Here is a 14,408-nt window from a genome sequence, read left to right on the forward strand (position 1 = left end):
CCTGATCCAGCATTGGCTTCTCTTATGTTCTTATGTCTGGGGCAAGGGATGCTCTGTATTCTTGGTGCTTGGGGGGACAGTGGGAGGGCTTCTGGTGTTCTTGACCCACTGCTGGACCTCCTGAGGGCACCTGGTATTTTTGGCTGATGTGTGACACAGTGTATTTATCTTTTGTATATGGTTTCCCATTTGTGCTTACCTTACAATAGTAGGCTGATGCCGTGCTAGGGGCAGGCCTTCTGTGCTGCTGCTAGTCCACCAGCCACAAGGTATAGCCACAAGGAACTCTCAGTGTGGGGCAAGTGATGGTCTGTATTCTTGGTGCTTGGGGGGGCAGTGGGAGGGCTTCTGGTGTTCTGGCCCCACTGCCGGACCTCCTGAGGGCACCTGGTATTTTTGGCTGATGTGTGACACAGAGTGTTGGACTGGATGGACCACTGGCCTGATCCAACATGGGTTCTCTTATGTTCTTATGTCCGGCACAGTGACGCTCTGCATTCTTGGTGCTTGGGGGGCAAGAGTGGGTGGGCTCCTGGAGTTTTGGCCCTGCTGGTGGACCTCCTGAGGGCACCTGGGTTTTGTCCAGTGTTTCCTCTAAGTGCAAGATAGCTAACAGTTTTTTAGCCTCCGGCTCATACATTTTTGTCTTAATTCAGGAAAGATGCCTCCAGAGCAAACTAATTTATGCAGTAGCCAAATTGCTCACTCATAGCTTTAATGCCAGTCGCTCACAAAGGCGCATCCCGGGATGTGATATCAGAGTCATGTGACAGGAAGAGGGGAGCTGGGCCATAACCAACAGACCGAAAGGGCCAAGGACAAGAAACAAAAAACAGTCATCAAGAGGTTCCGGTGATGTCAGGGGGTGTGGCCTTATGACACACTTCCGGTGATGTCAGGGAGTGTGGCCTTATGGCACAATTCCAGTGATGTCAGGGGGTGTGGCTTATGCTAATGAGTTATGCAAATGAGCTCCGACAGCTCTTTTTCTACAAAAAGACCCCTGGTATTGATTATGACATCTTTCACTACTTATGGCATTATAAGAGTTGCCTCTTCAGCGTAATGGAGATCGAGAGAAGTGTAATGGTCAGAGTGTCAGGCTAAAGCAGGAAAGAGAAAGGTGCATTCAGCTGTGAAGCTTCTTGGATAACCCATGGTCACATTCATCTTAATCTACCTCACATAGTTGCTATGATAAAATGGGGGGGCAGATCCATGTACCTTGAGATCCATAGAAGAAGGATAGGGAAATGCAGCTAATGATAGTAGATGCAAAACTATTACATACTTACAGGGATCAAGTTGGTGTCTTCCATTTCTTCCCCTTCTAGCTGAACCTGATCATTTATTTATTTATTATTTATTATTTTGATTTATACCCCACCCTCCCTGCAAGTAGGCTTTAATCATAATAATGGTGATTATTTTACTACCTACTCCATTTACGTATGCTGCACAAAATAGCTTGAATATGTAAAATATCCTGTTTTGAGGTTTGATAGCCCATTACTAATCCTCTAGGCTTTCTTGTTCTATAATACTACAGTTTAACTTCCTTTTTGGAATTAAGCTCAGCACTAAAACAGCAAATTATACAAGCTCCTTATTGTCTCTCAAGTATTCGCTAGCTGGCTGATAAAAAGAAGATTCTGCTTTAAAAAGAGGATACTTGGAAGCAAGCAGGGACAAATAAAGGCTAACTAGAATGAAGCTGTAAAAATATTCCATTCAGTAGATTGTAACATTGGAGAACAAAAACAAACAAACATGTAAAACACATTGAAAACATAAATTCATGATTTAAAATGCTGAGTATTATTTTTGTACTTCATTTATCATCTGATTTCCTAGTTGATACTCAAGGTGAATTATAGAATTATTAAAACAATGCAACAAAAATCACTATAATACATACAATAAACAACTAATCATCATTATTACTGTTAATAATAATCATCTGTATTTATTTATTTAGAATGCTTATTAGTTGCATTCTCCAATAGGAATGCTCAAAGCATCTGGCAATAAGGTCAAAAATAAAATACAGAAATGCATTATAAAATCACTAAAAATCATATTATATCACAGTATACGTTTAGATTTTTTAAAAAACTTTTGTAATTTCTGTAACATGTTTCTTTGTAAATAGCAGGTGCATGGGAAAGAACCAAATCTGAATTGGGGCTGTAGAGTGGGGGATTAACCCTTTCACCCCATCTTGATTTTCTGAGCTGAAATGGCCTTGTGGAGCTGCTGTTTGTCCCACTGGTGTAAACATTCAGGTGTTCTGTATTTTGCCTGCATTTTGCCCCAATGAGAAAAATAGAGACTCATGGACCATTTCAGTTAGGAAAAATTGCACAGGAGGTAAAGGGTTAACACTGTTGCTCTACTTCAGATCAGGTTCTGATGGCTGAAGATAGTCATATTTCAGTTACTTCATTTGTTCTGTCTCACTCTGAGTCTCTCAACTCTTGTGTCAGATTCTGCTGCCTTGCTCCCAGAAATACAATAAATAAGTAAGATGCTCTTCATGGCTATTTTACAGTGCAATCCTGTGAAGAGTTGCAGTCTTCTAAGTCAACTGAAATCAATGGATTTAGAAGGATATCACTTTGCCTAGGATTGTACAGTCAGACACTTGGGCCCTTGGATCATAGAGATCATGATAACCTATACTGGTCTCCACAGTGGGCCATTCATATATAGAAATCGTCTGGCCCCTAATCTGGAGTGCTGTGTCTGGTTCTGGATACCGCTCTTTGAGAAAGATGTAGTTATGTTGGAATGGGTTCAGAGGAGGACAGTGAAGATGTTGGGGTCTGTAAAGTGAGTCCCATGAGAGAGATGAAAAGAAGTGGGTATGTTTAGCCTGGAAGAGACTGAGGGAAAAATAATGATCAGGCCTTTCTGATACCTAGAGGGCTCTTCCATCACTGGAGGTCTTAGAAGTTGGACGACCATCTGTTAAGAGTGCTCTGCATTCAGCAGGGTGGGACCTACATGGCCTTTAAAGGCCTCTTACAGTTCTAGGATTCCATGCAAGTAGGGGGTACAAATAGGGTTGGCAACCTCCAGGTGGTGACTGGAGATCTCCTGCTATGACAACTGATCTCTAGGCAACAGAGATCTGTTCCCCTGTAGAAAATGGTCACTTTGGAAGGTGGCATTATACCCCATTGAAGTCCCTTCCCTCCCCAAACCGTGTCCTCCTCAGGCTCCACCCCCAAAATCTCCAGATGTTTCCCACCTGGAGCTGGCAACCCTAGGTACAAACATTTTAAGAAGTACTTCTGTAGTGCATCTATAGATACAAAGTGGTCCTTTATAGATTCTCACATGATTTCAGTGATTGCTGCAGATCCATGATCATGGATGTCATTATGATTGTGGGCTTCCTGGGATCATCTGGTTGACCACTGTGGAAAACAAGAAGTTTATTACATCTATTATTGAACACTTATACACTTATTTTAGAACACTGACCCAGTTTGGTGTAGTGGTTAAGTGCACGGACTCTAATCTGAGAGAACTGGGTTTGATTCCCCACTCCTCCACTTGCACCTGCTGGATGACCTTGGGTAAGCCGTAGTTCTGATAAGAGCTGTCCTTGAAAAAGAGCAGTTTCTGTCAGAGCTCACTAAGCTCCCACTTACCTCACAGGGTATCTGTTGTGGGGAGGGGAAGGGAAAGGAGCTTGTAAGCCGCTCTGAGACTCCCTTGGGTAGTGAAGGGCGGGGTATAAATCCAATCTCCTCCTCCTCCTCCTCTTCTTCTACCAGCTTTCTCCCAGATAACTGGGACTGAAGATCGGTAAAAGTTAAAAAGTGTTCATGCACACATACAAAAATATAATTCTAAAAACAACAACATAACAACCATCAGGAAAAAGCTTTAAAAGTAAATCTCAGCAGAGATCACTGTCTTTTTAGGGACTAGAGTTGCCAGTCTCCAGCTGGTGGTTGGAGATCTCCCAGAATTACAACTGGTCTCCAGGTTACAAAAATCAGTTCCCCTTGAGAAAATGGCTGCTCTAGAAGGTAGAGTCTGTGGCATTCTAACCCACTGAGGTCCCTCCCTGCCCCAAACCTTGCCCTTCCCTGGCTCCATCCCACAAATCTCCAGGACTTTCCCAACTCAGACCTGACAATCCTGCAGAGGACCCAGAAAGCAATCACTTTGAGGAGCCGCAGGAGTTCTGTTTAAGAAGCCTTCCAGAACTGTAAAAGAGATGTAGATATTGGACTAGCTGGAACTTTAGGGCTGATGTCATAGATCTGTCATAGAGCTTTAGCCCAAATACCAGAGCATCCCTGGTGTGTACCAGAAGTGACATCACTGTGTAGCAGGCAACACTGGCCTAGGCCTCTCTTTGCTTCTGGTAAGACTCCCACCTCCAGGGGGCAAATGGCAATATTAAATCCAAACTAGATTTGACAGCATCCCTGGATCTAGTATTGATTGAGCCGCAGTGCTGCAGGTTGAGGCACTCTCCCCCATGCACCTTTTCAAGTGTCAAAATGCTTCCCATGGCACTTGCAATGGAATGGGGAGGTATAAGTGTACCTCATCCTGCAGTGCTGTCCTCTCAGTATTTTTAAATGGCCAGCATTAGACTGGTGATACCCTGGTTCTCTATTCACTTTGGAGATGCTTCTTAATATTTATGTTAAGGGCAGAATTTATTCTACTTCCACTTTGCTGTACTTTGGCATAGTAGAACCCAAAACTTCATTATTTATCACTGCCTTAACATCTGGTGAACAGCTAGAGACCAGCAATTTACATGGCTAACCCAGTTCTCACTGACAACTGATGTTGATCCAGAGCCTTAAAATGAATGAGTAAATGCTATGGGTTTTTCACCAACTGGATTCCTGTTTCAGTTCCAAACTCATTGGCAGTAGTGAAGGAAAAGACAGTTCTTGGGCAGTTGTTCTGTTGTATATTTTCCTAGAAAACAGATGGACTATACCCTCTCCCACCAGGCATTCTGGAAGAAAAATTAATTATAGATTACATTCAGTCACTTGTATGGTATTCACTAGGGATGGGCACAAACCAAACCAGAAAGCAAACTTTGTGACAAATTTTGCTCTGTTTGGGGTTTGCAAACCGAAGTTTGTGACAGGTCTACCGTCATGAACCTCCACAAACTTTTAAGGCAGTTCATGAGGTTCTTGCAGGTGCAAGAAAGCCAGAAAATGGGGAGCAGCCTGTCTGGGGTCAGAGCTGGATGCTACTTTAACAGGGAAAGCCCCTGTCTATCGCCTAGCAATCCAGGAGAGCCTGGGTGCTCACCTACCCTCTCCCCATTGCCTAAGGATGCCCACAACACTTGGACCTCCCAGTGGGAACTCACCCAGGAGGCTGGTGGAGTAGGAGAGGTTAAGGGGCAACCGGCTGAGGCAGTCAGTGGCAAGGCAGAATTGATAGCCATAGTGAGCCATGCAGTGGCAGCAGGGCCACCATCAGGCCCATCCCAGGAGTCCAGGGAGGGGGGTGGAGGAGGTGGTGCCAGCAGGGAAGGAGGCCACTCCAGCCTGGGGTTTGGAAATCCCTCATGGCCAGCCTGCTTCCTGCTGGGCTGAGCTTTACCACCACCGGAGGATGCACAACTCACATGGTCCCTGGGCTGGAGCGACCTCCTTCCCTACCAGAACTACCTCCTCTGCCCACACCCTGGGCTCCTGGGGTGGGCCTGACTGCTGTACTGCCGCCATGGCCATGGTTCTGCTGCCAAAGCATGGCTCGCTGCAGCTGTCTCCTCCAGCTTGCTGCTGACTGCCTCAGCTGGCTGCCCTTCTCTGCTATTGGCCTCTCCTCCACCACCAGCCTCTTCTTCTGCACTGGCCTCCTGGGTGAGTTTCCACTGGGAGGGCTGAGTGTCAGGGGCATCCTCAGGTGACGGGGGAGGGTGGGTGACTGTCCTGGCTCTCCTGAATCACCAGGTAACAGACAAAGGCTTCTCCTATTGAAGTGACACCCAGCCCTGACCCCGGACAAGCTGCTCCCCATTTTCTGGCTTTGTTGTGCAGTCCCTTTAAATTTTAAAGGGGACTGCGCAAGAAAGTCTGAAACAGCTGAGCGGCTGGGAACACTTCTGTCGCTCAGCTGTTATTGAGGCTTTCTGAAAACCCAAGTTTAAAGGGACTGTGATTTAAACAAGGTTTGCTGGGCCCACAAACCAAACCAGTTTGTCAGAGAGTGAATGGGTTCGGTTTGTGGTTCAGCTATGAACCAAACCGTGTTTGTGCAGTTTGTGCCCATCCCTAGTGTTCACACCCTTACAAATCCCTCAAAATCTCTTGAATGGGGGAGGGCCTTCAAATTTAATAATGAAGGAATGTAAGAATTTAAATGCAAGGACTCCTGCAGGATATATTGATGGTCTCATTTTCCTTTTTGTCCCCTGCTGTGCTGTACGCAAGAGCCCCATTGTGCATGACTCATAACTAGCCTGCAGGAACCCGAGCAGGATAGATGATGTGAATGTCAGGTTGCACACAGAACATTTCAGCTCCTTTGTGGTGGATTGAAAATGAATTTGACTTAAATGCTAATTAATCCAAAAGGGTGCCTGTGGGTTTCTGCAGTGGTTAGCTATAGAGACCAATTCTATTTTTGTTATTAAGCACCTGTTATTCATGGGTACTTCCAAATGACAACAAAAAGGGTCTTCTTTTTGCTTTGCTAACAGTTTATAAATGTTTGTCTGATTAAGAGCTATCAGCACAATATGTAGTCTCCATACTATGAACTACCTCCCTCAGAAGAAATGGTTGCCACTGCACTGCTGTTTCAAGAAAGAAGAAAGTCACTCTTCCCTTCACTATAGTTTTCATCAGCCACTGCTACTGAGGCATCCTCACTAGTTCACCCCCTTCTCCTGTAAGCTCTCCCTCATCCTTGCTGCTGCAGCTTGGCAACAGAAGGCAAAATGGGTGGAAATTGATAAAGGGCTGTGTCAACTTTGCCCTGTTTGATTTGAAACTGTAGTGGAAAATCCAGGCTGCTTGTGCTGCATATTTTAATTCAGAAGTGACATTAGGAAGGATTTCCATTCACATCTGTAGTGCAGCTACCATTTCAAACCCCCACACCATGAGGTAAAATTCCCCAATCCCCCCACCCCTTTTTGTCTTTAAAACTGTAGCAGGATTTGCTATAGCCACAAATCTAGGAACTCCATGAAGTAATAGCATTTCAGAAAATGTGATTGTGGAGAAATAGCTGGTAATGGAAAGAGGTCACCATTACTAAGCACATGACTAGCCATAACAACAAATCAGGAGATGCCATAGTACTGTGTCAGTTTGTACCTCAAAAGTCTGCACTACATCTGCAATGAAATCAAAAAGCAACAACTATTAAACTAGAGTCACTGCTGGGGAAAAACTGAGAATGTAATAGCTTGGGAGAAACATCTAGATTCTCATTCCAGAATGTGTTCATTCAGCAAACTGTGTTCATAAAAAGCAAAGATGGAAGGAAACATATTCAACATGTCTTGAAATCTTCTAGACAAAGTATGACCCACATCTTTTCAAAATTATTTGTGATGAGCTAGAGTACACGATTACAGAATAAACAGATTTTTTTACAGTTGGTATAAGCATTACTTTCAGATTTAAAAAATCTAATGTATCTGGTTAGCTTTATACTATTTGCATATACAATAAGAACTCATTCTTGCATCTTGTATATGAATCTTTCTACACAAAAGACATATTTTTGTGTCCCTATCTAATGGACACTAAACAGCTAGTGGTTCTGCAAACTGTTGTGGGCATATGTCCTACCTCCTGAGGAGCCCAAATATAGAAGCAGTCTTTTATAGATATGATTTTCACCCTAGAACATTATGACTCAGTAAATCTGGGATTCATTTACAAAGACTTTAATTTTTGACATTTCTATAATCCTTTCCCCTTAAGTAGTTTGGCTTTCATTTACTATTTTGTAGTGCACAATAACTGCTTAGCTATGAAGGCCATATTTATCATGTGCTAAAGGATCATGACAGATTTGCATGTTTTGGTTATACAACACAGAGCTAATCCACATATTGTTTCTATTAAAATTGTGAAGCCAAGCTATAACTGGCAGATATGCTGTGCTTCTTTGGTGATATTCTTTGCAGCAACACTATGCACCCTTGGAAAGATCTATAGCACTTATTTCCAAGGAATAAGATTATCTTCAGGACAAAATATGCTTTGGGAAGAGTTAAGCTGGATAAAGTACAGTGCTTGTCTTCTGATTTGTTCATTGTCATTTTCGTAACATGAGAACTACAAATTTTAGCAAGGGTCCACAAGCTACACAAGAGTCTGTAAATTGTCAACTTTACCTTTATTGGTATAACAACACCCAAATAACAGCCATCATTCATTAACCACAGCATTCAGATACATTTCTTGCCTTTTAGATGCAAGATGTAAAAATTTGGCCACAGTTTCAATAACTGCTGGATTATAAGTGGATAATAAAGAATTTTGCCTTCATCATGTTGCCCTTCTTGATCTCACTGCCAAGGTTCAATAAGTGAGGACTGAATATTAAGGTAATAAGTACAATACAAAAAAAATGTTCAAGGCTTCCTACTTTGTGCAATCTACAAGCACAGAGCGGCAGGGCTATTTTTGGGCAAGAACGCACAGGAACGGAGTTCCGGCTGGCTTCCAAGTTGGCCACACCCAGCAGGAACTCATTAGCATAATAGGCCACACCCAACAGCAGAAAGTCATTAGGATTGGCTACATTAGGGGTGTGTGGCCTAACATGCAAAGGAGTTCCTGCTACAAAAAAGCCCTGGGTAAACAGAATAAGAAGCAAAAGGTGAGTGTGGCTGGATGAGCACACTTCTGGTAACATGGGCGTGTGGCCTAATATGCCAATGAGTTGTGCTGTCAGGGGTGTGGCCTAATATGCTAATGAGTTTCTGCTGTTGGGTGTGGCCTATTATGCTAATGAGTTCCTGGTGGGCTTTTTCTACAAAAAAACCCCTGACAGAGCCTATCAGAGTACGGAATTTTCTGAAATATTCCATACAGTACTACAGAAGGTAATACATTACAGCGAGCTGATATAGAAGCTCTATGATAATGTGGGATAGTTAAAGAAGAGAAATACCCTGCTAAAGACCCACAGGGAAAAATCTCCAACCTCAAAGGTGGGCTCTTTAAATCTTGTATCTCAATATCTAGGAGTCTTCATTTAATCAGGACAGGCTGAACTTTCTGGCAAGGAAAATAAATAATCAAGATTAATCCCTATTGAAATAATTTTCTTTTCTATGTAGTTTAGCCACATGGATGACTGGGCCTCAGTCAGCATATAAGATATATTAGAGTTGTCCTTAAAATGGAGGTGTAGCCAGAATTTAATTGTTAAAATCCAAGCTTTCATCCCTAGGAATCTTTGGTTAGTTTCCAAACAAATGGCAGCATAAGGAACACACGGTGGAAGACCAAGTATTTTTCGTAGAAAAGTGGATTGTATCCTTTCCACTTCCTTATTAAGGACCGTGATGCAGACTGGGATCCCATAAAGCAGTTTAGCACTAAAACTCTAATAGCTGTAGGGGTTTGGATTTTGAACTGGGACCAGGGACACCCAAGTTCAAATCTTTACTTGCCATGATACTTACTGTGTGACCTTGGACCAATCATTCTCTCTCAGCTTACTTAACTTGCAGGGTTGCAAGGACAGAAGGGAGACTGATGTATGTGGCCCTGAGCTCCCTGGAGGAAGAGTGGGATAAAAATGAACTGAGCCATTATGTCCTAGAAAAGTGGAACGTAAATTGTTGTCTGTATAAGCTGTATGTGTTGTTGCTGTGGCACATATTGGTGACAAATTAAATGATACCAAACTAGATCACGATTGCTGTGTTGTAAATTCTATGTCTAATTTCTGTCTGTCAGACAATGAAGGTAAAGTAGATTGCCTGATGAGTAATTGAATGGAGAGGAAATCACACTGAGATTTTTTTCTTCCGTTTCCTAATATAGACACATAATTTTCACACAGAGATGATACTTAAAGGCTGGGAGGTAGTGAGCTGTATCTAGCAGTAACAGGAGGGGGGGAGTTTTCACCAATTCCCCTCTTTCAGTGCAGACCCTCAGTTGGCCCCTTGTACTGTTCCATTATGTCCCCTGTCTCCCAGGAACAACATTTCAGGCTGTGGCAGGATGAACAGTACGAGAATACCTCTTGTACTGATACAAATTCTGTCGGCAGAAATTCCTGCTTGATCCAGCTCAGTGCCTTTTCCGAAGATCAGTGCAATTATGCCCACCCCCAAAGGAAAGGCTTTGCGTGCAACTTCAGTCTCTTCCTATCCCCACCCCTGACACTCATACCGGTTGTACTATAAGAACTTTCAGGAATCCCCCACAAAAGGGTAATATATGATCAGAGTTTCATTTATTACTGGTAGCTTACAATACTAATGAAAACACAATAGCGAAAAAAATGACAATTTAAATAAAACATACCAAGTAACCAACTGTACCACTATTCCATAAACATTTCACCGAAACACAGCTTAGATGTTGCAGCTGGCAGCAATGATTAGGAAACAGAGCACTAAAGAAAGGATCATTAGATCATAAAGGAATTTTAGAACTTCAGACACTTACTAGGGAAGGTATTCTTGCTCACGTGACATGCAAATGTCTGGTAGCTCAAAGCTCAAGTCTTGTAGAGAAAAGTGTTGCACTGTAAAACTGAACCTGGCTGTGGAAACAACACTGCTTCCAGTGAAAAATGTAAGGGTACTAGGGACCATGCGAGCTTTCTGAGGATTAAGCAGCAGCAAAACAGGGTGCATCAATTGAGTTGCTCTAGTTGATGTTAAACTGGAGACCTAAAACCTTTTTAAAGAATTAAACTATGAGAATGAAATGTAATAAGTGGTAGAGAAAAGAGAAGCACAGCAAAGAAGGAATGGAGGTGATATATACCTGGACAAAGCAAAAGTGAACTTTACTTTCAGATTCACAGATGCCTAAGTGATCAAAAAAAGACACAAAGATATGTATACTAACCCAGGCTGAAGTGATCTGCCCTCCTTCCTTTCCCTTTTCTCCTGGTTCTTGCCTATCTTTGTTATCACTCCTCCTCTTCATATTCTGAGGGTGATATATTGTACTACTCACAGTAGATATTTCACACCCATGTCACTAATTCAGTTATCTTAGGCTGCGATCACACAAACCAAAGAATCCACTTTCAAGCCACTTTCAATGTACTTTCCAACTGGATTTTACTGTGTGAACTGGCAAAATCCAGTTTGAAAGTGCACTGAAAGTGAATTATTTAGTGTGTGTGATCACAGCCTTATTGTATTTATTTCCTTTTTATTAGGCAAGACCAGAACAAAGGACAAGTACCGTGTTGTGTACACAGACCATCAGCGCTTGGAACTGGAAAAGGAGTTCCACTACAGCCGCTACATCACCATCCGGCGGAAAGCAGAGCTGGCAGCAACGCTTGGACTCACTGAACGACAGGTTGGTGCAAACACTTGAAGCTGCCTTCATAATTCTCACAGAATACAGTGGGACTTACTTGTGAGTGCATGTGTATAGGGTCAGGTTTCTAATCTACTTCAAGGCTACTTAGTTTTCTCCTGTAGCTAATTGTATGGAGTCAGGAGCTAGTACACTATAGTAGCTGGAGTGTCAAACTAGGATTTGGGATTAAAATCCCCTCTCGGACATGAAGACCATTAGGTTTCCTTGGGGCAGTCACGTTCTCTCAGTTTAACATACCTAACAGTTGTTGGCATGAAGATAAAATGTATGCTCCCTCAAAGGCATGATAAAAATGTGATAGATCTCTGCTGATTTTGTGCCAATGAATGATTAAATTTCTAAGTCTGCATTACAGAATTACTGGGCTGGATTTTTATTAGGTCTGAGAAACAAACTCTCCTCCTGTGGCCTTAAATAGGAAACTGACACAGGAGACAGGAATTATGAGAACTGGTACAGCCATAGGCCTCTTATATATAGTCAAACATCGTGTTTCCCATAATGCCCATTTTTTCTTGACTTGATCTGCCTACACTTGAATTACAGAAATTTATTTATTTATTTATTCAATTTATACCCCACCCTCCCCGCCAAGGCAGACTCAGGGCGGCTTACATAAAATGCATATATAAAAATACAGTTAAAACATACATAAACAATCAATTATCCATTTTCCTAAAATGCCAGATCAATTAAAGTGCAAGAGCAAAAATTCCTAGATTAGACCATACCACTACTTTGGTGATAGTCCTGATGGCATTCTCACAACGGTTCAATTTGATCAATTAATTTATGCGGTGAGCCAGGCTGAAGGTGGTAAAGCCAGGGCACAGGGTCACCCCTCGGTGTTTAAGGTGGCTCCTAAGTGAAGGCCTGGTGGAAGAGCTCCGTCTTGTTACTGACAATCTGGAACAAGATTATTTTGAGTTTATGTTTATGTGCCATTTCAGTCTAATCAAGAGTCAGAACATGCTTTGTACTAACCAGATTGCAAAGACATCATGGTCAGAGGCTAGGCATGCATCCTTTAAAGGTTCTCTGAGAACATGCCCTGGTCACTGCTCATGACGAATGGTGTGGTGGTAAGTTCGGAAATGCAAGAGCTTTTTATGACATGCTGCAGGCATTTTTCTGCAGCTGTGCCTCCATAGCCATACTCTCAGTAACACTATACATCAAAAAAAAAACATGAACTTCTGATTTTTTTTATCTTATACCAAGATCTGGAATATGTTTGAATGGATAGCTGCATTAATCTATAGTAGGAAAATAAAACAAGACTCCAGTGGCACTTTAGAGACTACACAGCATATTTTCCAATATTAGCTGCAATCATTCCATGTATTTTAGTTTCTAAGCTTCTATTGGACTCTTGTTTCATTTTGAAATAAGTGTTGAACCTAGGAATAAGGTATGTCCCAGATGAAGCCCTGGATGAAGCCGGGTGCTTTAAGGTTCTAGGAAGCTTAAGAGCTCTGATGTGAAGCCCAAATACCATTGAAATTTGTTTGTTTCAGGAAGCTGAAAGAGATGATGTGTGGCTTTACCATCCTGGCTAACGGACCAAGCATCAGTTTGAATTGGTCATAAACTTGCTAGATGTTTTTAGGCAAGTTGCTCTTACAAGGAGCTGCTTTTGTGTCAAGTGAGGATGCACAATGAAAGAATGTGTTTTATTTTTAGGTTGTGGTGCATTCAACTGTTTCTTATTTCTTCATTTTCCTCCTTGGCTCTACCACCTTCTGCATCTTTGTTCTTACAGGTGAAAATCTGGTTCCAGAATAGGAGAGCTAAGGAGAGGAAGGTGAACAAGAAGAAGATGCAGCAACAAACACAGCCCGCCAGTACGACCACACCCACCCCTCCAACAATTGGCACACCTGGTCCAATTGGGGGTATCTGCAGCAGTACCACCAACCTGGTCTCCTCATCACCAATGACTATCAAGGAAGAATACATGCCTTAAATCCCACTCTTGCCTTCGATCTACAGATTCAAAAATGTGTGGTTGACCAAGAGAATCAAAGTAGCTGGCAGATGCTACAGGCTAATATAGAGGTGACGTTATCACTGCTGAGACCCTGAAGCCACTTCCTTTGCACCCAGTGTGTGTTCTCATGATAGACTTACTCCTATGTATAAAAGCAGTAGGGTCATTGTTATTAGTTCACTTTATGGAAGGATTTGCTGCTGTCTGAAAATATTTAAAGGGGGAAATGCAAACATAGTTGCTGGGGGGGGGAGAGAAAAGAAACAACAGGCTACTGAGAAAGTATTTCAGGATAATTTGTCAGCCTAGAAGCAAGCGCAGGTGAACCATCTGAGGCCCAAGTCGTGTCTGAATCCCATCCAGGTCAGCTAACAAAGGTCAGGTGGTTGCTTCCACACCTGAGTTCAAATGCATAGCACTGAAAGGCACAGTCACTCAGTAAACCATCCAAGCGGAACTGAGCGGCCAACAGTACGGCAAGGCTGAGATGGCTGAGAACTGCCCAAGTGCAAAGTGTAGAAAAAGAGGCAGGAATCCTGAATTAGTCGGCAAAGTACTGAAGCCAGTTGTTGTCTTGTTGGTCTCTTACATCAAGGATCAAATTATGTACTTAAGAATTTCCTTTTTTATTTTTGTTTTTAAAATGTAGTTCAGTATAGAATCACAGTTGGAAGGGGCCATACAGGCCATGTAGTCCAATTCCCTGCTCCATGAAGGATCAGTGTAAAGTATCCCTAACAAGTATTCATCCAGCCACTGCTTGAAGACTGCCAGTGAGGGGGAGCTCACCACCTTCCTAGGCAGCTGATTGCACTGTTGCACAACTCTTACTGTAAAAAAGTTTTTCCTAAGATCCAGCTGGTACCTTC

The 14,408-nt window shown here is 42.6% G+C and overlaps 1 protein-coding gene across 1 annotated transcript in view; it reads left to right on the forward strand.

Moving 5' to 3' along the window:
• CDX1 (caudal type homeobox 1) overlaps positions 1–13,515 on the forward strand; it is a 52,165-nt gene extending 38,650 nt beyond the window's left edge. Inside the window, exons 2-3 of the mRNA XM_015426572.1 lie at positions 11,380–11,525; positions 13,312–13,515. Coding sequence (XP_015282058.1) covers positions 11,380–11,525; positions 13,312–13,515 — 350 coding nt within the window. The remainder of the gene's footprint in view (positions 1–11,379; positions 11,526–13,311) is intronic.
• The last annotated feature ends 893 nt before the right edge of the window (positions 13,516–14,408 follow it).

The sequence above is a fragment of the Gekko japonicus genome, unplaced genomic scaffold, assembly GCF_001447785.1.
Source record: "Gekko japonicus isolate JY-2015 unplaced genomic scaffold, Gekko_japonicus_V1.1 scaffold1447, whole genome shotgun sequence".
NCBI lineage: Eukaryota > Metazoa > Chordata > Lepidosauria > Squamata > Gekkonidae > Gekko > Gekko japonicus.